At 38.9% G+C, this 27,851-nt stretch overlaps 2 protein-coding genes across 9 annotated transcripts in view; both read left to right on the top strand.

Annotated features, from left to right (window-relative positions):
* The first annotated feature begins 1 nt into the window (after position 1).
* LOC130563917 (protocadherin alpha-C2-like) lies at positions 2-14,723 on the top strand. Of its 8 annotated transcripts, XM_057349724.1 has the most exons (5): positions 5,711-5,811; positions 5,891-5,925; positions 6,252-8,644; positions 10,443-10,478; positions 11,839-14,723. In XM_057349724.1, the coding sequence occupies exons 2-4, from the start codon at positions 5,904-5,906 to the stop codon at positions 10,452-10,454; spliced, it is 2,427 nt and encodes an 808-aa protein (XP_057205707.1). In that variant the 5' UTR covers positions 5,711-5,811; positions 5,891-5,903; the 3' UTR covers positions 10,455-10,478; positions 11,839-14,723. The 8 variants fall into 8 exon arrangements, with proteins under 8 accessions (XP_057205710.1, XP_057205706.1, XP_057205711.1 ...); XM_057349720.1 differs by lacking the exon at positions 10,443-10,478 and having other exon boundaries at positions 5,712-5,811; XM_057349727.1 differs by lacking the exons at positions 5,711-5,811; positions 5,891-5,925; positions 6,252-8,644 and adding an exon at positions 2-2,404.
* A 4,420-nt stretch (positions 14,724-19,143) lies between these two features.
* Positions 19,144-27,851, top strand: part of LOC130563558 (protocadherin alpha-C2-like) — a 156,046-nt gene continuing 147,338 nt past the window's right edge. The window contains exon 1 of the mRNA XM_057349166.1: positions 19,144-21,624. Coding sequence (XP_057205149.1) covers positions 19,264-21,624 — 2,361 coding nt within the window. The 5' untranslated portion in view covers positions 19,144-19,263. The remainder of the gene's footprint in view (positions 21,625-27,851) is intronic.

The raw sequence follows: 27,851 nt of genomic DNA on the forward strand, positions 1-27,851 counted from the left end.
TATGGAGCAAAAAGATCTGCTTTGGATAAGGTACGTCTTCGTCTTCATTTTTGCTGCGGCTTTGTTTCATACAGTATTTGCTGTTACGCACTATACTATTCCCGAGGAAATGGACGAAGGATCCGTGATTGCAAATTTGGTATCTGATTTGGGACTGGATTTGAAAAGTCTTGGCAAACGTACAATGCGGCTGGATGTCGTGGCTAATAAAAAATATCTTGAGGTTAACAAAGACACGGGCGAGCTGTACATTTTGGAAAGGATCGATAGAGAGAGTCTATGCACATCAAAATCAGTCACAACATGTGTGCTTAAAGTGGATGCAACCTTAGAGAATCCTATTCGAATGTTCAATATTGAACTGGAAATAACCGACATAAATGATAACGCGCCACGTTTTCGACGAGATACAATGTATCTAGACATATCAGAAGTAACTCCAGTAGGGGAGAGGTTTTCTCTTACTAACGCTGTAGATCCGGACACAGGTTCAAACTCTGTGAAGACTTATTATCTAAGTGAAAGCGATCATTTTATCATTGAGATTCAGACAGGACGAGACGGATCTAAGTTTGCTGACTTGATACTTAAAAAGTCATTAGACAGAGAAAAACAAACATTACATAACCTTTTACTCACTGCTGTGGATGGAGGAGTCCCCGCGCGCTCTGGCACAGCTAGCATTATTGTGCGCGTACTGGACACGAACGACAACGCCCCTCAATTCGATAAAGACAGTTATACTATAAATTTAACAGAAAACGCGCCTATAGGAAGACTTGTAGTCAAATTAAACGCAACCGATAAAGACGAGAGCTCAAATTCAGAAATTATTTATTCGTACAGTCTCTATACCTCAGAGAAAACACAGCAGACATTCAGACTGAATCCTGACAATGGAGAAATCAGAGTGAAAGAAATGATAAATTACGAGGATTTTAGGATTTATGACATGGAAATTATAGCAACAGATAAAGGAGTCAATAGTCTCTCTGGAAAGTGTAAAGTAAAGATTTTAATCACAGATATGAATGACAATCATCCTGAAATATCTATCAAGTCATTGTCTAGTCCAGTAAAAGAGGATATTCCTGTAAATACAGTCATTGCACTTGTTAGTGTGAGTGATAAAGATTCAGGAGAAAATGGACAGGTGGATATTCATATTTCGGATAATTTACCTTTTGCGCTTAAAGAATCGTCTGATAATTATTATGAGTTAATAATTTCAGAGCCGTTAGACCGTGAAAAAATGCCAGAATATGACATCACTATTACTGTGACTGACAGGGGCAACCCGCCGTTATCTGATAATGAAACAATAACTGTAGAGCTACTGGACGTGAACGACAATGTTCCTCAGTTTCCTCAGACGTTCTACACGATACCTGTTATGGAGAATAACCCTCCTGGAGCTTTACTGAGCTCTTTAACTGCTATAGACCCAGATCTCCATGAAAACCAGTATCTAGTTTATTTTATAATAGAGAAGGAAATAGTAAACACCTCGATGTCCATGCTCTTCTCCATTAACCCAGAGAACGGTAATCTTTACGCGCTAAAGACGTTTGATTATGAGATAGAGAAGGAGTTTCTTTTTCACATCGAGGCCCGAGACTCTGGTGTCCCTCCACTCAGCAGTAACGTGACTGTTCACATTATTATCATGGATCAGAACGACAACACGCCCGTTATAGTGTCTCCATGGCGCGCGCACGGCTCTGTGGTTGAGGAAAAGATCCCGAGATCCACCGATAAAGGAACTCTGATAGCTAAAGTCATTGCGATAGACTCTGATTCAGTGCACAACTCACGAATTACGTACCAGTTTCTCCAGAACACCGACGCAACATTATTCAGCTTGGATCAGTACAACGGAGAGATTCGGACCATGAGAATGTTCAGTTACAGAGACTCGCGTCACCAGCGGCTGGTGGTGATCGCCAAAGACAACGGAGAGCCCGCGCTCTCTGCTACAGTGACCATCAAACTGTCCACGGTGGAGACCGCCCTTAAAACCTATGCTGACATGACTGAGGTGCCTTTGGAATATGACATCTTCTCAGATTTAAACCTGTATCTGGTGATCGGACTGGGCTCGGTATCATTTCTGTTACTCATCACTATATTGGTCACCATCGTTCTCAAGTGTCAGAAACCAAAGCCCAGCAAAGCGGCTCCTCCCAGCAGGAACAGTGTTATCAGTGAGAGGAACTCTACCATCGCGGATTCCACTCTGGTCTCCAACGATGCCTACTGGTACAGTTTATTTCTAGCGGAGACGAGGAAAGGAAAGCTTGTGGTGAGACAGCCTGTGCCAAAGGGCTCGAGATACATCGTGTCCAGTATACCGAGAAGCACCGGACTGACTGAGACCAGCAACTCTGCTGCTTCTACTCTACAGGTAAGACATGCCATAAAATGAAAATTAAACTTTATATTGATTATGGATTTTTCCTTTTGCATATAAAATGTTTTCAGATGAATCTTTGGACGAACTTATGCACGCCATAATAAGATTTGATTAATGAATAAACTACTGTAACGTGCGGGTTCAGTGATGTGCGTGTAACCACTCTTACCCGACGCTATTAACGTGGGTTCTTGACTCGTTCTGTCTCCAGCGATGAACAATAATCAAGGACACAGCCTAGACGTTGGATGTTCATAACACTCACTTTATTGAACATTTCTGGCGTGAACAACAATAGGCCAGGCACTGATTACCGCCGCGATCTCACCCCAGGCGGAGCTTCTCTCCAGCCCGTAGTCTCCTCTCGATCTCTCCAGGCGGAGCTTCTCCGACACTTTTCAACCAATTCAAAATTAAAGTCCCAATACTAATTTCACTTCCTACACTACGATAGATTACAAGATAGTTCGTTAATTTTCTTCAAGTTTAAATGCCATATTGTTCTCCAGTTATTGGACTACATCCATGAATTGGATTTCTTCTTGTTGTCATTCACGAGATTTTTAGGTTTCTTAAAGTGGAGTATTTCGTTTGACCTGTTTCGGTGTTTTAAATGATAACTGACAATTATTTTATAAAGCTATTTGGTATTCTTTTGATATATTTAGATTTTTTTAATTCAGCCTTTTCCGAACGTAGCAGTGTTTCAATACAGTGCTTTGTCTTTTACACTCATTGTTTCTGCACTCCACAGTCCTGTGCGCAAAGAGTCGCTGTCCACCAAGCAAACGTACATTCACATATCAGTCACACGTTCCCTGGCGCCATTACAGTTTCCGAATCTGACCACAACATTGCAGCCTTTCTTTCAGCCAGTGCTGTCGGCCCTTTTGCGTGTTTGTCCATTTGTGCTTTTCATTTTAACGTATTAGATTTCTTTATTTAAAAACAGTTTGGACCGCAATTGGAATAGCATTCGCAAGGTATTCAAAACAATGGCACAAAAAGACCTGCTTTGGATAAGGTACGTCTCGGTCTTCATATTTGCTGGGGCTTTCCTTCAGACGGTATTTGCTGTTACACACTATACTATTCCTGAAGAAATGGACGAAGGATCTGTGGTTGCAAATTTGGTGTCTGATTTGGGGCTGGATTTGAAAAGTCTTAGTAAACGTAAAATGCGACTTGATGTTGTGGCTAATAAAAAATATCTTGACGTTAACAAAGACACCGGAGAGTTATACATTTTGGAGAGAATCGATAGAGAGAATTTATGCCCAATCAAATCAGTCACAACTTGTCTGCTTAAAGTCGACGCTACTTTAGAGAATCCAATTCGAATGTTTAATATTGAACTGGAAATAATAGACATAAATGATAACGCGCCAGGTTTTCGACGAGACACGATGCATCTAGACATATCAGAAGCAACTGCTGTAGGGGAGAGGTTTTCTCTGACTAACGCCGTAGATCCTGACACAGGTTCAAACTCCGTAAAGACGTATTATCTAAGTGAAAGTGACCATTTTAACATTGAGATTCAGACAGGACGAGACGGATCTAAGTTTGCTGACTTGATACTGAAAAAGTCATTAGACAGAGAAAAACAAGCTTTGCATAATCTGATACTCACTGCTGTGGATGGAGGTGTCCCCGCGCGCTCTGGCACAGCTAGCATTATTGTGCGCGTACTGGACACGAATGACAACGCCCCTCAATTTGATAAAGACAGTTATACTATAAATCTAACTGAAAACGCGCCTATTGGACGTCTCGTCGTACAATTAAATGCAACAGATAAAGACGAGGGCTCAAATTCCGAAATTATTTATTCATATAGTCTCTATACCTCAGAGAAAACACAGCAGACATTTAGTCTGAATCCTGACAATGGAGAAATCAGAGTGAAAGAAATGATAAATTACGAGGATTTCAGGATTTATGACATGGAAATTATAGCAACAGATAAAGCAGTCAATAGTCTCTCTGGAAAGTGTAAAGTAAAGATTTTAGTCACTGATATGAATGACAATCATCCTGAAATTTCTATCAAGTCATTGTCTAGTCCAGTAAAAGAGGATATTCCTGTAAATACAGTCATTGCAGTTGTTAGTGTGAGTGATAAAGATTCAGGAGAAAATGGACAGGTAGATATTAATATATCTGATCATTTGCCTTTTGCGCTTAAAGAATCATCTGATAATTATTATGAGTTAATAGTTTCAGAGCCGTTAGACCGTGAAAAAATGCCAGCATATGACATCACTATTACTGTGACTGACAGGGGCAACCCGTCGTTATCTGATAATGAAACTATAACTGTAGAGCTACTGGACGTGAACGACAATGTTCCTCAGTTTCCTCAGACGTTCTACACGATACCTGTTATGGAGAATAACGCACCTGGAGCTTTACTGAGCTCTTTAACAGCTATAGACCCAGATCTCCATGAAAACCAGTATCTAGTTTATTTTATAATAGAGAAGGAAATAATGAACACCTCGATGTCCATGCTCTTCTCCATTAACCCAGAGAACGGTAATCTTTACGCGCTAAAGACGTTTGATTATGAGATAGAGAAGGAGTTTCTTTTTCACATCGAGGCCCGAGACTCTGGTGTCCCTCCACTCAGCAGTAACGTGACTGTTCACATTATTATCATGGATCAGAACGACAACACGCCCGTTATAGTGTCTCCATGGCGCGCGCACGGCTCTGTGGTTGAGGAAAAGATCCCGAGATCCACCGATAAAGGAACTCTGATTGCTAAAGTCATTGCGATAGACTCTGATTCAGTGCACAACTCACGAATTACGTACCAGTTTCTCCAGAACACCGACGCAACATTATTCAGCTTGGATCAGTACAACGGAGAGATTCGGACCATGAGAATGTTCAGTTACAGAGACTCGCGTCACCAGCGGCTGGTGGTGATCGCCAAAGACAACGGAGAGCCCGCGCTCTCTGCTACAGTGACCATCAAACTGTCCACGGTGGAGACCGCCCTTAAAACCTATGCTGACATGACTGAGGTGCCTTTGGAATATGACATCTTCTCAGATTTAAACCTGTATCTGGTGATCGGACTGGGCTCGGTATCATTCCTGTTACTCATCACCATATTGGTCACCATCGTTCTCAAGTGTCAGAAACCAAAGCCCAGCAAAGCGGCTCCTCCCAGCAGGAACAGTGTTATCAGTGAGAGGAACTCTACCATCGCGGATTCCACTTTAGTGTCCAACGATGCCTACTGGTACAGTTTATTTCTAGCGGAGACGCGCAAAGGAAAGCTGGTGGTTAGACAACCCGTGCCAAAGGGCGCGAGATACATCGTGTCCAGTATACCGAGGAGCACCGGACTGACTGAGACCAGCGATTCTGCTGCTTCTACTCTACAGGTAACTCACATTAATTTATGTACGTTTGCATTATATTTATTTCTTTTAAACAGAATGCATGATTTTATGTTTTTCTCAGTATTATTTTCCAGATGACGCATTCCGAAATTGAGGGTAAGAATTCGTTCCATTTTATGAAATATTATCTTTGTCCTGTTAGTCAAATCTTCACAACATGCGCAACGTGTCGCTGTGTACCAACAAAACGGGTCTCTCCTTCATTTATTTATTTATTTTGTATTCGAATGTCTGTTGGCGCTTGCCAGCGGTCATTACACTGCGTGCGCGAACGCAAATGCTACAGTTTTCTTTTACCATTAAATATCGATCTAATACATATGTTAAACGCAGCTAAAACTTTGTCAACCTTGTGATAATCGTAGTCGTTTTCTTATCACTGTTGTTTTTTGGACTTGTGACGACAACACGGTTCACCACAGGAATGGAGGCGCAGCCCAGGATGAAGTACATTGCGACGTTTGTTCTGGTCTCGGCAGTCGTTTATACAGCGTCTTCTGTCACCCATTATTCTATTCCGGAGGAAATGGAGGTCGGATCTGTGGTGGCTAATCTGGCTGCCGATTTAGGAATCGATGTGCAAACGCTGGGAAGGCGCAAACTCAGGTTAGACATCCTTGCGAATAAGAAATATCTGGATGTGAACAAAGACACTGGCGAGTTGTTTATTTTGGAGAGGATTGACAGAGAATATCTCTGCATATCTAAAACGGTTTGCTACTTAAAAATGGAAGTCATACTGGAGAACCCGGTTCGTATATTTAACATTGAATTGGAAATAATGGATATTAATGACAATGCGCCTTATTTTCGTAGAGACACTATACATTTGGACGTTTCTGAATCTACATCTGTTGGTGAGAGGTTTTCTCTGAGTAATGCAGTCGATCCTGATATTGGTTCAAATTCAATTAAAGGTTACTACTTGAGTGAGAGCGCAAATTTTGATATTGAAGTACAAACAGGGAGAGATGGGTCTAAATTTGCCGACTTAATACTGAAAAAATCTTTAGATCGCGAAGAACAAGCTTTACATAATCTTATACTCACTGCTGTGGATGGAGGGGTCCCTGCGCGCTCTGGCACAGCTAGCATTATTGTGCGCGTACTGGACACGAATGACAACACCCCTCAGTTCGATAAAGACAGTTATACTATAAATCTAACAGAAAACGCACCTATTGGAAGTCTCGTGGTCAAATTAAATGCAACAGATAAAGACGAGGGCTCAAATTCCGAAATTATTTATTCATATAGTCTCTATACCTCAGAGAAAACACAGCAGACTTTCAGTCTGAATCCTGACAATGGAGAAATCAGAGTGAAAGAAATGATAAATTATGAGGATTTCAGGATTTACGACATGGAAATTATAGCAACAGATAAAGCAGTCAATAGTCTCTCTGGAAAGTGTAAAGTAAAAATTTTAGTCGCTGATATGAATGACAATCATCCTGAAATTTCCATAAAGTCACTGTCTAGTCCAGTAAAAGAGGATATTCCTGTAAATACAGTCATTGCAGTTGTTAGTGTGAGTGATAAAGATTCAGGAGAAAATGGACAGGTAGATATTAATATATCTGATCATTTGCCTTTTGCGCTTAAAGAATCGTCTGATAATTATTATGAGTTAATAGTTTCAAAGCCGTTAGACCGTGAAAAAATGCCAGAATATGACATCACTATTACTGTGACTGACAGGGGCAACCCGCCGTTATCTGATAATGAAACTATAACTGTAGAGCTACTGGACGTGAACGACAATGTTCCTCAGTTTCCTCAGACGTTCTACACGATACCTGTTATGGAGAATAACCCTCCTGGAGCTTTACTGAGCTCTTTAACTGCTATAGACCCAGATCTCCATGAAAACCAGTATCTAGTTTATTTTATAATAGAGAAGGAAATAGTAAACACCTCGATGTCCATGCTCTTCTCCATTAACCCAGAGAACGGTAATCTTTACGCGCTAAAGACGTTTGATTATGAGATAGAGAAGGAGTTTCTTTTTCACATCGAGGCCCGAGACTCTGGTGTCCCTCCACTCAGCAGTAACGTGACTGTTCACATTATTATCATGGATCAGAACGACAACACGCCCGTTATAGTGTCTCCATGGCGCGCGCACGGCTCTGTGGTTGAGGAAAAGATCCCGAGATCCACCGATAAAGGAACTCTGATTGCTAAAGTCATTGCGATAGACTCTGATTCAGTGCACAACTCACGAATTACGTACCAGTTTCTCCAGAACACCGACGCAACATTATTCAGCTTGGATCAGTACAACGGAGAGATTCGGACCATGAGAATGTTCAGTTACAGAGACTCGCGTCACCAGCGGCTGGTGGTGATCGCCAAAGACAACGGAGAGCCCGCGCTCTCTGCTACAGTGACCATCAAACTGTCCACGGTGGAGACCGCCCTTAAAACCTATGCTGACATGACTGAGGTGCCTTTGGAATATGACATCTTCTCAGATTTAAACCTGTATCTGGTGATCGGACTGGGCTCGGTATCATTTCTGTTACTCATCACTATATTGGTCACCATCGTTCTCAAGTGTCAGAAACCAAAGCCCAGCAAAGCGGCTCCTCCCAGCAGGAACAGTGTTATCAGTGAGAGGAACTCTACCATCGCGGATTCCACTCTAGTGTCCAACGATGCCTACTGGTACAGTTTATTTCTAGCGGAGACGAGGAAAGGAAAGCTTGTGGTGAGACAGCCTGTGCCAAAGGGCTCGAGATACATCGTGTCCAGTATACCGAGGAGCACCGGACTGACTGAGACCAGCGACTCCGCCGCATCTACTCTACAGGTAGGCTCAGGATCGAGCATGTTGTCCAGGTAAAGTTGTCCTTCGAAGAACTCAAACCAGAGTGTTAGTTTTGAATAAAATGGTTTTAGTTTTAAACTTGCTGATGCAATGGTAAGTTCTTGTTCATGAAAACTTCTCTTCAGATTGTGGCCTTTGGGTGCACATTCATGGCTTTTATATTTCCAACTTCCAAGCTTTGTATTGGCTTTTTGTATTCAATTCTGTACTTTGCTTCAGTTGTTATTGGTCACTTTTATAGTATGTTTGGATATTTGTTATTTTCTGCTCTCTGGATCTTCTGACACAACAGTTTTTTTGTGTGTGTTCAGCTGAACTTTCCTATATAGTCAGAGTTACCTCACTACTGTTATTTTAAGATTATTCATATTATAATATAAATGAGACAGAGCTAACAATTGTTGTGAACACCTATTCTGTTGTTTACATGTGCTCTTTTTTCATTTTTATGAATCTACAGCGTCATGTGTGCTCTGTTTTACATTGTTCATCTATTCTCAGTTTTCATTTGGATGAAGCAGCTGTCACAGTGAGAGATCTGATGTGTGTGTGTGGTGTGTAAATCTGTGCAGGCAGGTTACACGTCCCCCTCTCTCTTTCTCTTTCTTGGTTCAGGTCGACCTGCTTCACTGATTTGCTTTTTCACCTAGTTCTGATGTTCACAAGGATTTTAATAGTATGAGCTCATGCTAAATCTATTTTTTTGTAATAATGCTACTGTTGTCCCTGAAATATAAATATAAATATATTATATCGATACAAATTCATTTATGAATATAAGAAAGCAATTTACATTTGTTCCAACATTTATTGTAACACTTAAACCACTCTATATCCGAACATCATATTTAATGTTGCATTAGACAATGGACCATCAAATAAGTGTTTTTTTTCTTAAGTTTTAAATGCGAAAACAAATGTATGTGCGGGAGTTTATTTTGATGATTTGTTCTCTGCATTCAGGCATTTGTGTGGCTAAAGTGTCCAGATTCACTGTCGGGTCTCAGCCTTCAGTTCCATATCAGTGTTAATATTATTGAGTGTGATATCACTTCACAGGCATATAGAATTTAGTAGAATTAGTCTTTGAGAAACAATCTTGAGGACAACAATTTACTAGCCAGATATGATATTTTTCATATTTGAAACTTTTATTCTATTGAATTATATATCTGGTTGTTCGTAACAATTTTTGTTTGTTTAATGATTAGTAGCGGTTCATAACATCTTGTCAATGGTCAGAGTGTGGCACCAAGGACAGGTAAGTCGTTGACAGATCGTTGACAAGTCGTTGACGCAACTTCTCTCTAAACTCTCTCTAAAAGTCTCTATGTTCAGTCTTGTAATTGTTTCTCTATCCTATTCAGGTTTATTTCTTATTTTTCTGCTTCCCAGGTAGACACATAATGTAGTATCTGTATGAGTAGATTTGTGATGAATATGCACTTGTCATGTTTTGACATTAATATTTTGTTTCGCAGGTGACTGGTGGAAATTTTGGGTGGGAAAGTTTTTATGTTTTATTATCGTTTCGATTGTTTTCATCTGATACCATGAAGCATATTTTATCATATTATTTGTGACTTGATTATTCACTGTTGATCTTCGTTCACCCATGACGGCTGGAGACATGCAAAAACTAAACAGTGATTTAAATCTTATTTTGTTGACAGTGCGAAATCCTCATTTCAGTGAAATATCATGGTTCAGTTTGTGCGATGATTATGTCATAACCTAAACATTAAACTGTATGTCTTCTGTTTTTGTTTCCATTCTAAAGTACTCAAAATGAACGAGGTCCCTTCTCACGCTGGAGGTATGCAGATCTGACTTCACCATTCTCTCGATTTCTGGAGCGCCTGATCCAAGCGCCCTTTCACCTTTACTGAAATATGTGTGATTCTGTGTTTCTCTGTGTGTTTGGTGTTTTTTTGTCAGTGAAGTTTGACTGTTATAGGAGGAGCCAAGGACACAATTTATACAACTGAATCCAAATCTATTTTATTCCTAAAGGCTTTTACAACCCCTTAGGCATACAATTGCATACGATTCAGCAACATGGCAGTACAGGCCGAATTAAAGTTTGCAGTTTCAGTTAGACTCAGATCTCTCAAACAAATGTTTCTTTCCACTTTAATTGCTTATGGTCTGCAGCCTCACAAACCGTCATAGACACCTGTGACCAGCAGAAACAAGACAATAACAATGTCTGTGGTTTGATTGACAGCAGCTGAGGGTTTGAATGTTGCTCATATTAATCTGACCAGATGAATAAGTGAATCAGTTCTCAAAATTTTGTCATCATTCACAGCCTTCATGTTGTTTAAAAACTGTATGACCTTCTTAAGTCTGTGAAACACATAAAGATCATTCATATATTGTTGTATTTTTCTTTGCATAGAGTTAAAGTCAATGTTAACTGATGCTGTTAACTTCAAAAAATGTCAATCCAAACCCTTCACAATCTTTTGCTTTTGCCTATTTCCAGTGCCGGTTAGTTTTACGGTATGTGATGGGGAGGACATTTTCAGTGCAAAAGATTTGGGGTTTGTTGCTGGGAATATATAATCGACAGCATTTGTTGACATTCATTTTCATTATCTAAATGAGAGACTTTCGGACATTTTGCCTGACATTTCTCAATCAAAAAGTCTGGTTTAAAACAACTTCAGGGCCAGTAAATTTGCGTCTTATTTCAACAAACATTTGAAACGATTTTAGCAAATATGGCTCTACTGTATGATGTGGGTTCTGATGATGGATGTGTACTGAATGTTTATCTCTCGTCCTCGGCCTGTTTGTTGGACGGTATGTCTACGTGTTGGAGCTTGTGTGTTTGAATGGTTGGTAAATTGACTGGTGGGTTTCCAGTTCACGTTCTGTTCAACTCCCCTCTCACGAATGATTTGAAGTGATGGGAAACAAAATACAACAGCCACCCACTCGTTGCCCTTTCATCACTCCATCAACCCCACCCAATATCTGAGCATGGTTCTCATTGATCAACCCACCCCCCGCCACCTGTCAATCAAACCAAGGTCCCACCTTCTGTCTTGCCTGAAGCCTTTTATCTGAGTGACAGGTTGCATGAGACGTGTTCATATTCAGGCTGGTCACAAAGAGAAGAATGTCATAAGTCCTGCCTCTAATTGTCCTGTTTTTTTTCTCGTTGACAGGCATCCACAACCACCAGTAGCAGTTCGACCTGAGGACCCATATCAGCCTTCCCGTCTGCCCACCTGCACCATCCAACCGAGATGAAAATGACCCTCGACGACTTGCATCTTTATCCCAGTGTTTGGAGAGTTTGGCAGTATTGCCCTCGCTTTCAATTCCTTTCCCCAAGAAGCTCATGGCTGGAGGAATAACACTTTTTTGCCTGTGGATACAAAGAAACCATCGATACCTGATCGGCCAGAATTGGACTTGGATTGGGCCTGTAAGCATACACACACATGGGTTAAATAGGGGACATCAATAATTACTACTAACCCAAACCCTAAAAGTGGACTTTTTTGCTTTTACAACACACACATATATATACAGTATATATCCCACAAATACAAACAGAACAGCTCCTTTCTTAATCAAAGAATATTTTCTGTAAAATCAGAATGCTTGTGTTCGCATGATACTGCTCAACTTCAGATTATTCTTAAATTGATTGACACTTAGAGAGAATTGGAAGTGGAGTTCAGTGAAATGAACATTAAGTGAAATTACCCAAGCACAAAGTGGACAATGACAGTTTGAAGTGAGTTTGCCCTTGAAAAGCATTTTTCCCTGTACCGGATGTATAAAGCAGTTCTTATGTGTGTTAGCTTGGATCAAGTATTATTCAGTATATACTTAATAGATTAGAGCAATCAGGTTGTGGTGCTGTTTAAATTCTCTGCTCTTGTCTGTAGTGTTGTAATAATGTCTGTGGTGCTGCTTGTGTCAGTATTTCTTTTGAATTTAAAGAATGATGCCCTTCATGGAGAACTGTTAAGAGCTCTGTTATGATATGATTTGCCTCCGTCATCACATTTTGAGTTTAATTGAGGCTGTAAAATCTCGGTGACCCACTCCTTCCTTTGTTTTGTCAGCTGACATTCAGGAATGCAGCTTGGTAATGTCATAGTGCAGAGGTTTGTGTCCATACTCTTGTGTTTTCTTTCTAAGATCTGACCGGATATTTCATTTTTGTATATTCATCAGTGTGCTTTTCATCGTTGACTTTTGTAAAAAAAAAAAGGAAGCACTCTTTTGAATGATAATAACATAAAGGACGAAAATTGCTGTTCAGTTTAACAAACAGCCAAAGTGATTTTTCAGCCTTCACTAAATATTAAAGAAGCCAAACCTGTTCAAGCCTGAACCCGTCAAGGTGTGTTTGCCAATTCTGTTCTCTAAATGACTTAATCTTTATTCTCTATTTGAAAAGGCCTGAAGTTTTATTTACATGTCCTGTAGTGAATCCATCTGAAAGCTTTGACTGACCAGTCAGATTTAATTCTGATGCGTGTAATGTTGTTTTGTGGAAGGTTTATGGCGGTGGGTGATTTTGCTTTTAAAGCAGGAAGAAATTTTGGGTGGGAAAGTTTTTATGTTTTTATTAAAGTTTCAATTGTTTTCATCTGATATTATGGAATGTGATAGTTAAATTCAAAAAAGATATAGTATATACAAAAATATAAAAAAGTACATTGCGTTTAGCAGTGAAACAGTTTTTTATTTTCTTTGTCTGGTGTTAACAATAGTACTGATTCTAACTCAAATTGCTGCTTTAAATAAGTTTTTTTCTGGCTATTATAGTAGTGCAATAAATGGATATAAATGTCTTCTTTTGTAATGAACATTATGATATTGTTATTTTACTGCCTTTCTAAAATGTCATTTATGGAAAATAATATTCATAATCATCACAGCTTTCTGAGGGTTTGAAGGCTTCCTCGGGCAGCACAGATCAGCAAATCATAAGGTGGACTTCTCATGGAGTCAACGCAGAGACCGGCCTGTTTGTTTGCCATGAGAGACAATTCACAAATACGAATCTTTAACCAGATGACAATTGTTGGTTTACTTAAATTAGACATCTTTAAATTTCAGATGTTGAATATAGCGTGTGACCTTAGAATATAACAGCTGTAAGAGCATTGGCTAATGTTGACGCACAGTGTTGTGAAACACCAGTCAGGGAGAGAGAGATGGATTGCTGCTGGAGTGTTTTTTTTGTTACTGCATGTGAGAGAGCGTGAGGGCGGGCCAACTGCTCACTGTTAAAAGTAGGTCACTGTCACTGCTAGGATTCATTTACCCAAAAGCCTAATTTTCTAATATCAAAATGGACTAAATATAGTGATAGTTCATAGAGCAAATTGTCATTGCTGTAGACCTGTCACGTGTTTTTATTCCCCGTTGTCCAATGAAGCGGTTTTCATTTCTTTAGTTGTGAGTTCTGAGAAGGCCGCTTTCATCTTTTCCATTATTACAATGCACATAATTCATTTAAATTCTCTGTCTAATATTGTACTCTTAAGCAGATAAAATGCTTTTCCACAGCTGAACACATCTGATCTGCCTGGGTGAAACTCGCCAAACCCTCTGTGCTCATCATTACCTGCTGATATTTGTGCTGCATTATTAACAATGGAATAAAACCTCAAGTGTGTGATTTCTCAATCTCCATGTGATGAGATGTAATATGTTTTTGCTTTTACATGTGAGCAACAGTCAGTCTGTTGATTGAGCACAGTGGAGTAAACACCAAAACAATTGTTTGTTCAATATATTCTTGCTTTTTATGGGTATAGAAGGATCATATCTGAGACAAAAACACTACTTTGCATGATCTTCAGCTGTGTCTGTGGGTGATTCTGTTTGGGTGGGTGAGGGATAATGATGAGGTCATCTCTGCATATGATGTGAACCAAATACAATCAGATTCATGTTATGGTTATTCAGTGTCATTTATTATTATCTTTTACACTTAAACAATATTCAACCACATTAATCGGAGAGTAATTCATGAACATGTCTTCTGTACAATATGGAAAATAATAAAGCATTATATACTGTCCTGACTGGATTACTGCCCGCTTCTGTGAAAATGATGTTTATCAGAACAGGAAGAATTATTATCTTTTTTTGCTTCTTGACCCAGATCTCTCTTACTCGTTCTTACAGCAGAGACTGCAGCACCCTTCTAAACTGCTGCAGCACACACACAGCTTTTCAGCTAAACACCGTCAGCATTTTACCATGCAGGTCCTCACACGTTAATGCTTACCCATTACAGAACTTAAGCAATCTCTCATAAACCACAACATTGTCAACATCACAACAGCTCTGCTTTTCTGAAACACTGATGACATTAGGCTCAGCCACGTGAAACCGGGCTAACTGCCGGTTTCTAGGCAACCGGAGCCTGTCGCCTTTGGCGACCGAATGAAAGACAAATGGTGGGGGTGTGTTGAAGAAAAATCATGATTTATAAAAATTACACAAAAAAACACCCAACATTGGGATGAATGATTAAACTGCTGTTCCTGAGATGTTTTGCCACTGGTATATTTGCCAGAATTGTGTCCTCTTCCCTCTAGAGACAGAGACCCACCTCGCTGAAGGTCTGTTGCTATGGCAACGGGCTGCAGGCGGGTAGGGGGTGCGTGATGCAGCCTGTAATCTGATGCAGAGACAAAAAAACTCACCGCATCCGGACAGCTGAAATATAGCCTATGAATCTATGTGAGTCTTTGTGTTCCACTGTCTTTAGTAATTTGCAATGCAGACATTTATGTCAAGATAACTGCGTTTATTAAAAACAATATAACATGAGCAATGCTGGTGAGGATAACAATGCTAAATATTTATTAAACATTTAGTGATTTACATATATGCCTTACATAGGCTATATATTGTTTAGTAAAAGCTGAATCTTTTTTTATTTTAACAAAATCTGCTTGATAGACGAGCTTCGGGATACTTCACTCTGCCCCCTGGTGTACTTTATGTTCCTTTCAGGATTCAGATCTCACGGACCAGAGAAAATCTGGGAATCCTCACACAAAGGAGGGTGTGGTGGGAGGGGGAACTGAGACCAAGAGGGGCGGGTGGGGCCTAGTTCATCACGTGATCTGTGTAACTAAACCACAAGGTGTCACTGCTCACCATATTATCAGACACCAGAAAATGTTCAATGACTATCACTGCCCCGTTTGTTTGAAACATGATGAAGAGGAGTTTCACAGACAATGAAAGACCAGCAAAACGTCTTTTAATGTGTTGATTCAACGTATCCTGTCAAAGTACAAAATAAAAATGAGCATGTGAGCACACACACATTTTGTTCTGCTTTTGTTTATAAAAAGGCAAGAAAAGATTTAGACAAAAGTGCAAGTTAGATATGTCAGATTTAAAAAATCATATATATAGATAGATAGCCTAGATCATAAATAGTGAAAGTGAATAAATCATTTTTTTGCTAAATCTTTTGTTCAGTTAAATATAAAAAAACTCGCGCAGTCGGTCGACTGGAAACGTAAATAAACGCAATAGAATAGAGTTTAAGAGTGAGAAATGATCTTTTATTAGACAAACTCTCAGCCAGAAAGTCTGTAAGAAAGAATTAAGTTATTTTCTTTGACAAACGAATGCTTAAACATATTAGAACCTCCTCCAGTTTATCCCAAAAATCAAAGAAATTAATTTAAAAATTGGATGTGATATTTATCCTTCTGGAGAGTTCATATATTGTGTAAATTCTGTAATTAATTTCCAGAAAACACATAGCATATTTTCTTTCAGAGCATATTTTTCTTTCATTCCTGGACAAAGTGTATTGCACTTTGGAGGTCAAAGGTTTTCTTTTATTAATAACTTGTTTTTGTTAGCTAAGAATTTTATTCCCAAATGTATTTTTTTAAATCACCCTGATTATAGAATTTAAGAATTATTTGGGACAATATTCAAAAACGCTGTCAAAAGAAGATAATAAAAAGCTGGAATTTTGATAGACTTATTCGATAATATAAATTATATTTCCTGTTTTGTATTTATTCATATGTATTTATTTCTTTTTTCTCTTCTTTGTTGTTTGGTTTGTTTTATCTTGTATTATTTTTTCTTGTCTTAGCCCATAGCTCTTAAAATTGATGTTTTTGAATTTAAACTGTGTACCATCTTGTTTTGTAATGTTTTTGTTATATACTTTAATAAAAAAGCGCTTTTTATCGCAGATGAAATTGATGAAATTTAATTGCCACTGCTTTTACATGAAGGTGGAGGACAATATATTTCACATAGGACTAGGTGTGTTTTTTCCACATATAAATCACAAAAAATACAATCTACTTCGGTTAATGGACTTATCAATGGATCACATAAAACAAAATATATCAGCTGACATTCTCGCCCAATGAGCATTTAATCTGTGTCGTCAGCAAGTCGTTTCCCATCGTGCTTTTGCGGATTTTGGCCAGGCCGCCGCGATAGTTTTTTGGCACACGTCAGCATGACATCAGAGCTAGACGGATTTAACTGGGACACATTTCTAACCGGCATGCATCTTGCGCCGATCACCGCTGATCGATTCTGCTTAGAATTTGGCCATCTAGAACAAGCCTAATGTAAAATGTTATACAGTTATACGACCCCGTTTCATTTCTGCTTCCAGGTTTTTTATATTTTAACGTGTGTTGTTGCTAATTCATAGGCCTTTAGTTTTTTAGTGCTTTTGTCGCTAAACTAGCCTGCTTTAGTAAATTATTCTTTACATTTGTAACTTTTTAAGAAGACTCGCATTGGATTTTATCTTCACTTCCAGGTTAGCGATGACGTTGTTGATGACTTCTAAGGCCACTTTCAAGATTTGTATATTGTAGTATGAGATAAAGCTGGTTATTTATATTTATATGCTAGCTGCCATGTCAATGGTAATTATAATCATGCATATATGCCTATACTGTGAAGTCCTCCGAATAAATGTCAATATAATAATACTATAAATGCAATATGAACGTTTTGGATTTTATGGTTTTAATTTAGAACAGTACTTAATGGTGTGATCAATACGTTATGTTGCGTCATGTTTTTACATTACCTCAACAAAATAAGTTGATTTCAGCTTTTAGTTATGGCAAGTTACAGCAACCCATCACTGGTCCTGATATAAATGATCTATGATCGATTATTGTATGTCAATCTTATTTATGTGTGGGGCTATATGTAATGCTTTCACTGATAAAACTGTCAGACCTTACCAACTAAACATCTTGTTGTGGTATCTACTTTTTCACTTGGCCTAGTTAAAATTTTAAGGAACAGACTAGTATTGCCATGATAATTGACATTCGTGCCAAAATAAATATTTGGAGGAAACTACTAGAATTTTTTGAGTTGAGGTAAGATTGCTTGTTGATCACAGTAAATTCGTTTTTACTGTATTATATTCACCTCCCCTAATTAGTTTTTTTTTCTAAAATATTTTAGAAAAACACCCACGAGGTAAAGAGTCTTGTTCAGTGTTGTCATTCATTTCAGTGGAACTGTCCAGGTCAGTGGTGCTGAAATGTGCTCTTGCGGATCTTTTAGAATGGAAATACATTATTTATTAGCGATATTTTATAGTTTTGCTTCCTCGTGGCACAAAACATATTATATTAACGAATGTTAACGTTAACAAAATAATGCAATATTTCCTAGATCAATTAAACACTTCCTGTATATATATTTTCGGTAACACTTTAGATTACGGCCCGCAATGTACCGCATAATTAAACAGAATTTACAGCATAACTAATCGTATCAATAATGTACATCTACAGTACATATCTGTAGGTAAAGAGGAACAATACGCAAAGTTTGGGGAATAAAGAAGTCAAGAAATTCAAAAAAATGTTTATTCTGTATTTAAAACTGAAATGATGTGTTCAGTTTTTGCGCAAACAAAACAGCACGAATGAAGCACGCAGACTGTCTGTCAACTGTAAATTTGACTTTTGACTTTTTTTATTTGATTGATTTTAGGATTGTTGGTCACAAATAATTTCTTTCAATTATGAGTTATTTTGATGAGTTTTAATGTGTAAAATGTGTCTTTTGAGACTATAATCAAGTTGTTCAAGAGCGGTTTGATTTGGATGTTTATATGGCATGCAGTTCCCTCATAAATAATTTTTCTTCCTCTTACCCCTTTACTCCCCAAACTTTGCATATTGTTCCCCTTTATCTACAGATATGTACTGTAGAGGTACATTCTTGTTACAATTACTTATGCTGTAAATCCTCTTTAATTATGCGGTACATTGCGGGCCGTAATCTAAAGCGTTACCATATTTTCTACAGAAGAAGTAACGAATGTTTTTAAGTTTTCACATTACGCTGTAGTAGACCTCGTGGTGTCAGTATTACACAAGGAAACTGTTTTGATTGCGGCCCTCCCCGTTTGCGTCAGGCTAGTATAAACCCAGAATAAAGAGCACAGACGGTTCAGAATCTGTGTACGATAACAAGCACGTTTAAAGATAAGGGATTTGTCGTCGCGGATTCTAACTAAGGATGTTCTCCAATTCTGTCTAGAGTTTAATTGTATACTTGTTCATCAATAAAAGGTTTTAATAATGGATGCTGGAGGACAAAGGCGCGCATGGGAGTACTGGTGGATTGCTTTTTATTTATCTCTGCTGATGTGCCTCGGACTTCAGGTTTCTGCTCAGATAAGATACACGATTCCAGAGGAGATAAAAAAGGGATCTATTGTGGGAAATATTGCTAAGGATTTGGGTCTTGATGTCAGTACATTGATCGACAGACGATTCCGTATCGTTTCTGGATCAAATTACGCTCTTTTTAAGGTAAATCAGAACAATGGTGTGCTTTATGTGGATAGCCATATCGACAGAGAGGAGCTGTGTGACGGACATGTCGCTTGTTTGATAAGTTTAAAAACTGTTGTTGAAAATCCACTTGAAGTACATTATGTCGAAGTTGATGTAACCGACGTAAATGACCATGCGCCTTTTTTTTCTGATAAAGAATTGGTGTTAGAAATAGCAGAATCGACCCTACCTGGTGAGGACTTTCAGTTGCAGGAGGCGCAAGACCCTGATTATGGCATCAATTCGGTTCGATTTTATAAACTGAGCCATACCGAGTATTTTGAACTTGAGCTTCGCGAAAATGGGGATGAGAAAAAAGTCCCCATCTTAAAATTACGTAAATTACTTGATAGAGAGCGTCAGGTCAATCACAGTCTCATAGTGACTGCTGTAGACGGTGGAAATCCACCGCGATCAGGCAGTATCATCATTAATGTCACAGTGCTAGATGACAATGACAACAGGCCAAAATTCAGTCAAGAGCTTTATTCTGTAGCTTTGGAAGAAAACGCCCCAGTCGATACTCTTGTCATTAAAGTAAATGCTACGGATTTAGATGAAGGTCAGAATGGCGAAATAGTTTATTCATTTGTAAAAAATATCGAAAAATTGGTTTACGAGACATTTGAACTGGACATTGGTGGAGTAATCAGGGTGAAGGGCAATTTGGATTTTGAGAAAAATGATGTTTATAGATTTGGAGTTATGGCATCAGATAAAGGCCAACCACCAAAGACAAGCACGTGTAGAATTGTCATTAAAATAATTGACGAAAATGATAACAGTCCTGAGGTAGACGTTACCTCTTTGTCTGACATAGTTCCTGAAGATTCTAAGCCAGGGACGGTCATTTCGCTTATTAGCATTACTGATAAAGACTCGGACGTTAATGGCAAAGTTGTTTGTAAAATATCTGATAACGTGCCTTTTGAATTGAAGCTGTCCTTTAAAGAAAACATGTACTCTCTTGTGACGAATGCAAAGTTAGATAGAGAGCTCGTGTCTCATTATGATTTCACGATAACAGCCACAGATCTCGGTCAGCCTCCTTTGTCCTCAATAAAAACACTGAAGGTGCATATATCAGACGTGAACGATAACGTGCCAGAATTTACTCAAAATCCGTTAGAACTATATATAATAGAAAATAACCCCCCAGGTGCATCTATATTATCTGTAAGCGCATTTGACAAAGACTTAAACGAAAATGCTGCGATAACTTATCAGATTATTAGAAAAGAAGGGGCAAAAAGTTACATGACTTCTTTCCTAAATGTCAATTCAGACAATGGGCAAATATATGCTCTTAAAAGTTTTGACTTTGAAACTTTAAAAACCTTCCAGTTTCACGTGCTCGCTACAGACTCTGGAACTCCGTCTCTGAACAGTAACGTGACAGTAAACGTGTTTATTTTGGATCAGAACGACAATGCTCCAGTGATCTTATATCCAGTCAGAGCAAACGGTTCTGCTGAGGGTGTGGAGGAGATTCCACGCAATGTGAACGCAGGTCATTTGGTGACTAAAGTCAGAGCCTATGACGCAGATATTGGATACAACGGCTGGTTATTATTTTCACTGCAGGAAGTTAGTGATCACAGTCTCTTTAGTTTGGATCGCTATACAGGACAGATAAGAACCCTTCGCTCATTCACAGAAACAGACGAGGCCCAGCATAAACTGGTCATACTGGTGAAAGACAATGGGAACGTTTCTCTATCAGCAACAGCGACTGTGATTGTCAAAGTTGTGGAGACCAAAGAGGCTTTTGCAGCTTCTGATGTTAAAAACGCAGTAAAAGAAGAGGAGGAAAACAACGTGACATTTTATTTGATCATCACATTGGGCTCTGTGTCAGTGCTTTTTATCACCAGTATCATCGTGTTGATTGTAATGCAGTGCTCTAAATCTACAGACTATTCTTCCAAATATTTACAAGATACGAATTACGACGGGACTCTGTGTCACAGCATTCAGTACAGATCTGGAGACAAACGATACATGCTAGTTGGACCCAGAATGAGTGTCGGATCTACTATAGTCCCAGGCAGTAATGGAAATACTCTAGTGATACCAGATTGCAGGAGGGGAGATTCTGTAGAGGTAAGCACAACTTTTTAAGTTTAACAATTTTTCCTCTGTGTGTATGTATTTTATTCGCCTCTGGAATTATACATATGCGACATCTAAACAGTTGTTCATTGCGTAACCAAACAGCAGTTTGTGTGCATTCAGTTTTCTTTTGAGCAACATATGTTCTGTTCTATTTGGTGGTTATGATTATAGTTTGTTCAGACTTTTTAATATAGATTTTTTGTATCGGCGTGGCGCTGTCCACCTGAATAGTTCTGAAATACTTGCTCATTTGAAGTAGCAGCGTTATCGCAGTGTATTTTATTAGTTATGGAGGTTTAAAATATTTGAAATAGTTTAAAATTATAGTTATTCGTTTAAAAATTACGCAGAGAAAATTGTATAGAGGTTGTAATGTTTTAAGATATTAAATGAAAAAGATACGTGTACGTAAGGCTTATATTTTGGTCTTGTGGTAAAGATGTTTTGCAAATTTGTGACGTTCAAAAGAAACCTCGTGGTGTCAGTGTCATACAGGGAAAGCGTCTGTTTACCCTGCCCCCATATTCTGATGCATAGGGCAATTTGTTCTCCACAAAAGGGAGTATGATTTTAGTTTGAAGACGATTCACCGAACTGCAGGACCGCGGCTGTTGTTATTTGACAATCGACTTCTGTTGCCTTATGTATTTTATTAGTATTTGTGTATAAACTGACCAGGTTGCTGAGTTTATTGTTGGATTTCGAAAGCACTTCGTTCGCAATGGAGGCTGGAGGACAAAGGCGCGGATGGAAGTACTGGTGGATAGCTGTCTGTTTTTCTTTGCTGCTGAGAATTGAACACCGAGTTTCAGCCCAAATAAGATACTCTGTTCCAGAAGAAGTGAAAGAGGGATCTGTTGTTGGAAACATTGCTAAGGATTTGGGACTTGATGTTAGTACTTTATTGGACAGACGATTCCGCATCGTGTCTGGATCAGATGAAGCATTTTTCGTGGTAAATCAGAACAATGGCGTCTTGTATGTTAATAAAAAAATTGACAGAGAAAAGCTTTGTGATAGTAATAGCCTGTGTTTAATTAACCTAAAAATCGTGGTGGAAAATCCACTTGAGATCCATTATGTTGGCGTTGAGATAACTGATGTAAATGACCATTCTCCTACATTTACCGAAAAAGAAAAGCGACTAGAAATAGCCGAAACCGCTCTTCAAGGAACTCGTTTTCAGCTGCAAGCCGCGCACGACCCTGATATAGGAGCTAATTCTGTACACTTATATAAATTAAGTCAAAACGAACATTTTGATCTAGAAATAAGGGACAGGGGAGAAGATAAACTACCTTTTTTGGTTTTGCAAAAACCTATTGACCGTGAGCGCAAGGCAGAACACAATTTAACTTTAACGGCAATAGATGGAGGCAATCCGCAGAGATCAGGTGTATTAAACATCACAGTTCTCGTTCTTGACATAAATGACAACCGCCCTGTTTTTAGTCAAGACGTTTATTCTTCAACTCTACGTGAAAACGTTCAAATTGGAACATCAGTCATGAAAATTATGGCAAGTGATTCTGATTACGGTCCAAATGGTGAAGTGTCTTACGTCATTGGAGGGGAAAACAAGCAAAACATGTTTAATGTATTTAGCCTGGATAGCTTGACTGGGGAAATACGTGTAATAGGAGAGGTAGACTTCGAAAAAAGCAGCGTTTACAAGCTGGATATACAGGCTTCAGATAACGGACAGCCCCCTTTGACCACCGACTGTAGAGTCATTATAAAGATTATTGACATAAATGATAATAAGCCGAGCATTGAGGTGATGTCCCTATCTAATGTTGTAAGTGAAAACTCCAAACCCGGTACTGTAATCTCATTAATTAGTGTTACTGACAAAGATACTGGTGTTAATGGTAAAGTTGTATGCTCTCTCTCGGAAAATATTCCGTTTGAATTAAAACCATCGGTTCAGGAAAACATGTACTCATTGGTGACTAAAGGGAACCTGGACCGTGAAATCATATCGCATTATGAGATTACAATAACAGCGAGCGACCTGGGCCAACCTCCACTGTCTTCTTTTAAAACTTTAAACTTACATGTATCAGACGTTAATGATAACCCACCTGAATTTGCACAAAATCCCATCGAAATTAATATAGATGAAAACAACGCTGCAGGCGCGCCTATTCTTACGCTGAATGCTTTAGACAAAGATTTAAATGAAAACGCAATAATTTCATATCAGATTATTAAAGGTAATGGGACACAAAGTGACATAACGTCTTTCCTAAATATTAATTCAGAGACCGGGGCAATTTATGCGCTTAAAAGCTTTGATTTTGAAACTACCAAAACGTTCAAATTTTATGTGCTCGCTACAGACTCTGGATCTCCGTCTCTGAACAGTAACGTGACAGTGAACGTGTTTATTTTAGATCAGAACGACAATGCTCCAGTGATCTTATATCCAGTCAGCGCTAACGGTTCTGCTGAGAGTGTGGAGGAGATTCCTCGCAATGTGAACGCAGGTCATTTGGTGACTAAAGTCAGAGCCTATGACGCAGATATTGGATACAACGGCTGGTTATTATTTTCACTGCAGGAAGTTAGTGATCACAGTCTCTTTAGTTTGGATCGCTATACAGGACAGATAAGAACCCTTCGCTCATTCACAGAAACAGACGAGGCCCAACATAAACTGGTCATACTGGTGAAAGACAATGGGAACGTTTCTCTGTCAGCAACAGCGACTGTGATTGTCAAAGTTGTGGAGCCCAAAGAGGCTTTTGCAGCTTCTGATGTTAAAAACGCAGTAAAAGACGAGGAGGAAAACAACGTGACATTTTATTTGATCATCACATTGGGCTCTGTGTCAGTGCTTTTTATCATCAGTATCATCGTGATGATTGTAATGCAGTGCTCTAAATCTACTGACTATTCGTCCAAGTATTTACAAGATATGAATTATGACGGGACTCTGTGTCACAGCATTCAGTACAGATCTGGAGACAAACGGTACATGCTAGTTGGACCCAGGATGAGTGTCGGCTCTACTATAGCACCTGGCAGTAATAGGAATACTCTAGTGATACCAGACCGCAGGAGGAGAGATTCTGGAGAGGTAAGATTGAACTTAATTATCGTGTTGTTGTTTTTTAGATTATTTAAATTTTCAGTACGACTATTTCTATCAATAAATATTGATCAACCAAAAATGCTTGAATTGGTTTATATGGTTATGATTGCGCTGTGGTAATATTTGTTATTTGGTGCTTTGAGTTTAAATTTGGTCTTTTATTAAGTTGTAAAGGTGCTGTCCACTGCTGAAGTGCTGAAATAGTTCATTTTTTGAGAATGGATTCTATTCGAGAGATAAGATTGTCTGAATAATTCTTACTAAACTGTTTGATTTATATAACAGTTGCATAACAGTTATTCAGTACAGTTTTACACTATTTGGTGATTGTTTCTTATTGACGGTATGTTATAAAGGAATAAAGTCATATGTACAATTCAGTCAGTGACTCTCTGCTTTGACAGCATTGCAGGAACCGCTGAGAAAACATATTTTTAAAATGTTTAAAATGTTTTTATTAACGTTTATGTCGTCTCGCTGATCTCAAGATTTTTTGCTTGAACGAATCCTCTCCACATGGTGTCAGTGTTACTCTATAGTGTTCAGTTGCAGACTCTCCCCTGCCAGCTACAATGAGAACTGCTGTTTGTGCGGACACAGTGAACAATGTACCGTGCATTCGAAGCAGCCTGATTGTTAACTGTATCGCACCTCCTTTTCAAAACCATTACTCCATAATGTACCTGCTGTCAGAAATAAGGAAAAGCTCGTGATACATGGCAAGAATATTTTTTAACGTATAATTTAAATGTCGTTTTTTGCAATGGAGGTCGGAGGACAATGGAAGAGGAGGCTGTGTTGGCGGATTACTCTCTGTGTGCTGTTAGGATTCGGAAATATGGTCACTGCGCAAATAAAATACAATGTTCCAGAGGAAGTTAAAGAAGGATCTGTTGTTGGAAATATTGCAAAGGATTTGAACCTTGATATCAGTCATTTGGGGCACCGACGGTTCCGTATAGTTTCAGGATCTGATGACGCTCTTTTCCAGGTAAATCAGAACAATGGCGAATTGTATGTCAATAAGAGAATCGACCGAGAGCAGCTTTGTGATGGAAACACTATTTGTTCGATAAGTTTGAAAAGCGTTGTTGAAAACCCATTAGAGGTGCATTACATAGAAGTGGAAATAACCGATGTAAATGACAACCTGCCTCTTTTTTCGAGATCTGAGCAGCAATTTGAAATCGCTGAGCATACGCCTTTGGGTACGCGTTTTCAAGTGCAGACAGCCCGAGACCCGGATCTGGGAACGAATGCTGTTCGATATTATAAATTAAGTCAGAATGCATTATTTGATATTGACGTTAGAGAAAGGCACGAATCTAAAATACCGTTTTTAGTTTTAAAGAAAGCACTGGACAGAGAGAGGCAAAGCAAACATAGACTCACGCTGACAGCTACAGACGGAGGAAATCCACCGAAGTCAGGGACTCTCAACATCACCGTTATTGTCCTAGATACAAATGATAATCGGCCTACATTTAGTCGAGACTCATATTCCGCAACACTCCTGGAAAATGCGCTTTTGGGCACTGTCGTAATTACAATTAACGCAACCGATTTAGACGATGCATTGAACGGCGAAATTGAATACTCTTTAGGCGATAATGTGGATGGAAAAGTTCATGATCTCTTTATGCTTAACAAAGTCACTGGTGAGTTAGAGGTTACAGGGACAATCGACTTTGAGGAAACGGATGTATTTAAATTAGATATCCAGGCATCGGATAAAGGCCAGCCTCCGCTAATAGCTGAAGCAGAACTCAGCATTAAGGTTATTGATGTTAATGATAACTGTCCTGAAATTGAGATAACGTCACTTTCCAGTGTCGTATCTGAAAATGCAAGTCCTGGAACAGCTGTAGCTTTAATCAGTGTTTCTGATAAGGACTCTGGTGTCAATGGCAGAGTAATTTGCACATTGCCCGAAAATTTTCCATTTGAATTGAAATCATCATTTAAAGAGAACATGTATTCTTTAGTGACAAAGGGGCGTTTAGATAGAGAAGAAACGTCAAGGTACGAAATCACTGTAACAGCCACTGATTTAGGACAGCCACCTCTTTCTGCGTCTAAAAGATTAAATATACAAGTCTCTGATGTAAATGATAATTTCCCAGAGTTTAGCCATAATGTTTTTGAACTATATTTACATGAAAACAACGTCCCTTTCGCTTCTATATTCTCTGTCGGTGCCCTTGACAAAGATTTAAACGAGAACGCGGCAATAATATATAACCTAAATCAAGGTGACGTCACATCTTTTTTAAACATTAATTCGGAAACAGGGGTTATTTATGCACTGAAAAGCTTTGACTTTGAGACTTTAAAAACTTTCCAATTTCAAGTTGTTGCCTCAGACTCTGGAAGCCCCCCTCTTAGTAACAATGTGACAGTGAAAGTTTTTATTTTGGATCAAAACGACAATGTTCCAGTGATCTTATATCCAGTCAGCGCTAACGGTTCTGCTGAGGGTGTGGAGGAGATTCCTCGCAATGTGAACGCAGGTCATTTGGTGACTAAAGTCAGAGCCTATGATGCAGATATTGGATACAACGGCTGGTTATTATTTTCACTGCAGGAAGTTAGTGATCACAGTCTCTTTAGTTTGGATCGCTATACAGGACAGATAAGAACCCTTCGCTCATTCACAGAAACAGACGAGGCCCAGCATAAACTGGTCATACTGGTGAAAGACAATGGGAACGTTTCTCTGTCAGCAACAGCGACTGTGATTGTCAAAGTTGTGGAGCCCAAAGAGGCTTTTGCAGCTTCTGATGTTACAAACGCAGTAAAAGACGAGGAGGAAAACAACGTGACATTTTATTTGATCATCACATTGGGCTCTGTGTCAGTGCTTTTTATCATCAGTATCATCGTGTTGATTGTAATGCAGTGCTCTAAATCTACTGACTATTCGTCCAAGTATTTACAAGATATGAATTACGACGGGACTCTGTGTCACAGCATTCAGTACAGATCTGGAGACAAACGGTACATGCTAGTTGGACCCAGAATGAGTATCGGCTCTACTCTAGCACCTGGCAGTAATAGGAATACTCTAGTGATACCTGATCGGCAGAGTAAGGATTCTGTGAAAACGTCCAAAATCCTA

This window comes from Triplophysa rosa, linkage group LG13, assembly GCF_024868665.1.
Source record: "Triplophysa rosa linkage group LG13, Trosa_1v2, whole genome shotgun sequence".
Lineage (NCBI taxonomy): Eukaryota > Metazoa > Chordata > Actinopteri > Cypriniformes > Nemacheilidae > Triplophysa > Triplophysa rosa.

Bases quoted from the DNA above. Each gene is read 5' to 3' on its own strand.
- LOC130563917 (XM_057349720.1), top strand. From the start codon at position 5,904: ATGACGCATTCCGAAATTGAGG. The intron at 5,926-6,251 runs GTAAGAATTCGT...GGTTCACCACAG, and splicing joins GACGCATTCCGAAATTGAGG to GAATGGAGGCGCAGCCCAGG. The intron at 8,645-11,838 runs GTAGGCTCAGGA...TCTCGTTGACAG, and splicing joins CCGCCGCATCTACTCTACAG to GCATCCACAACCACCAGTAG.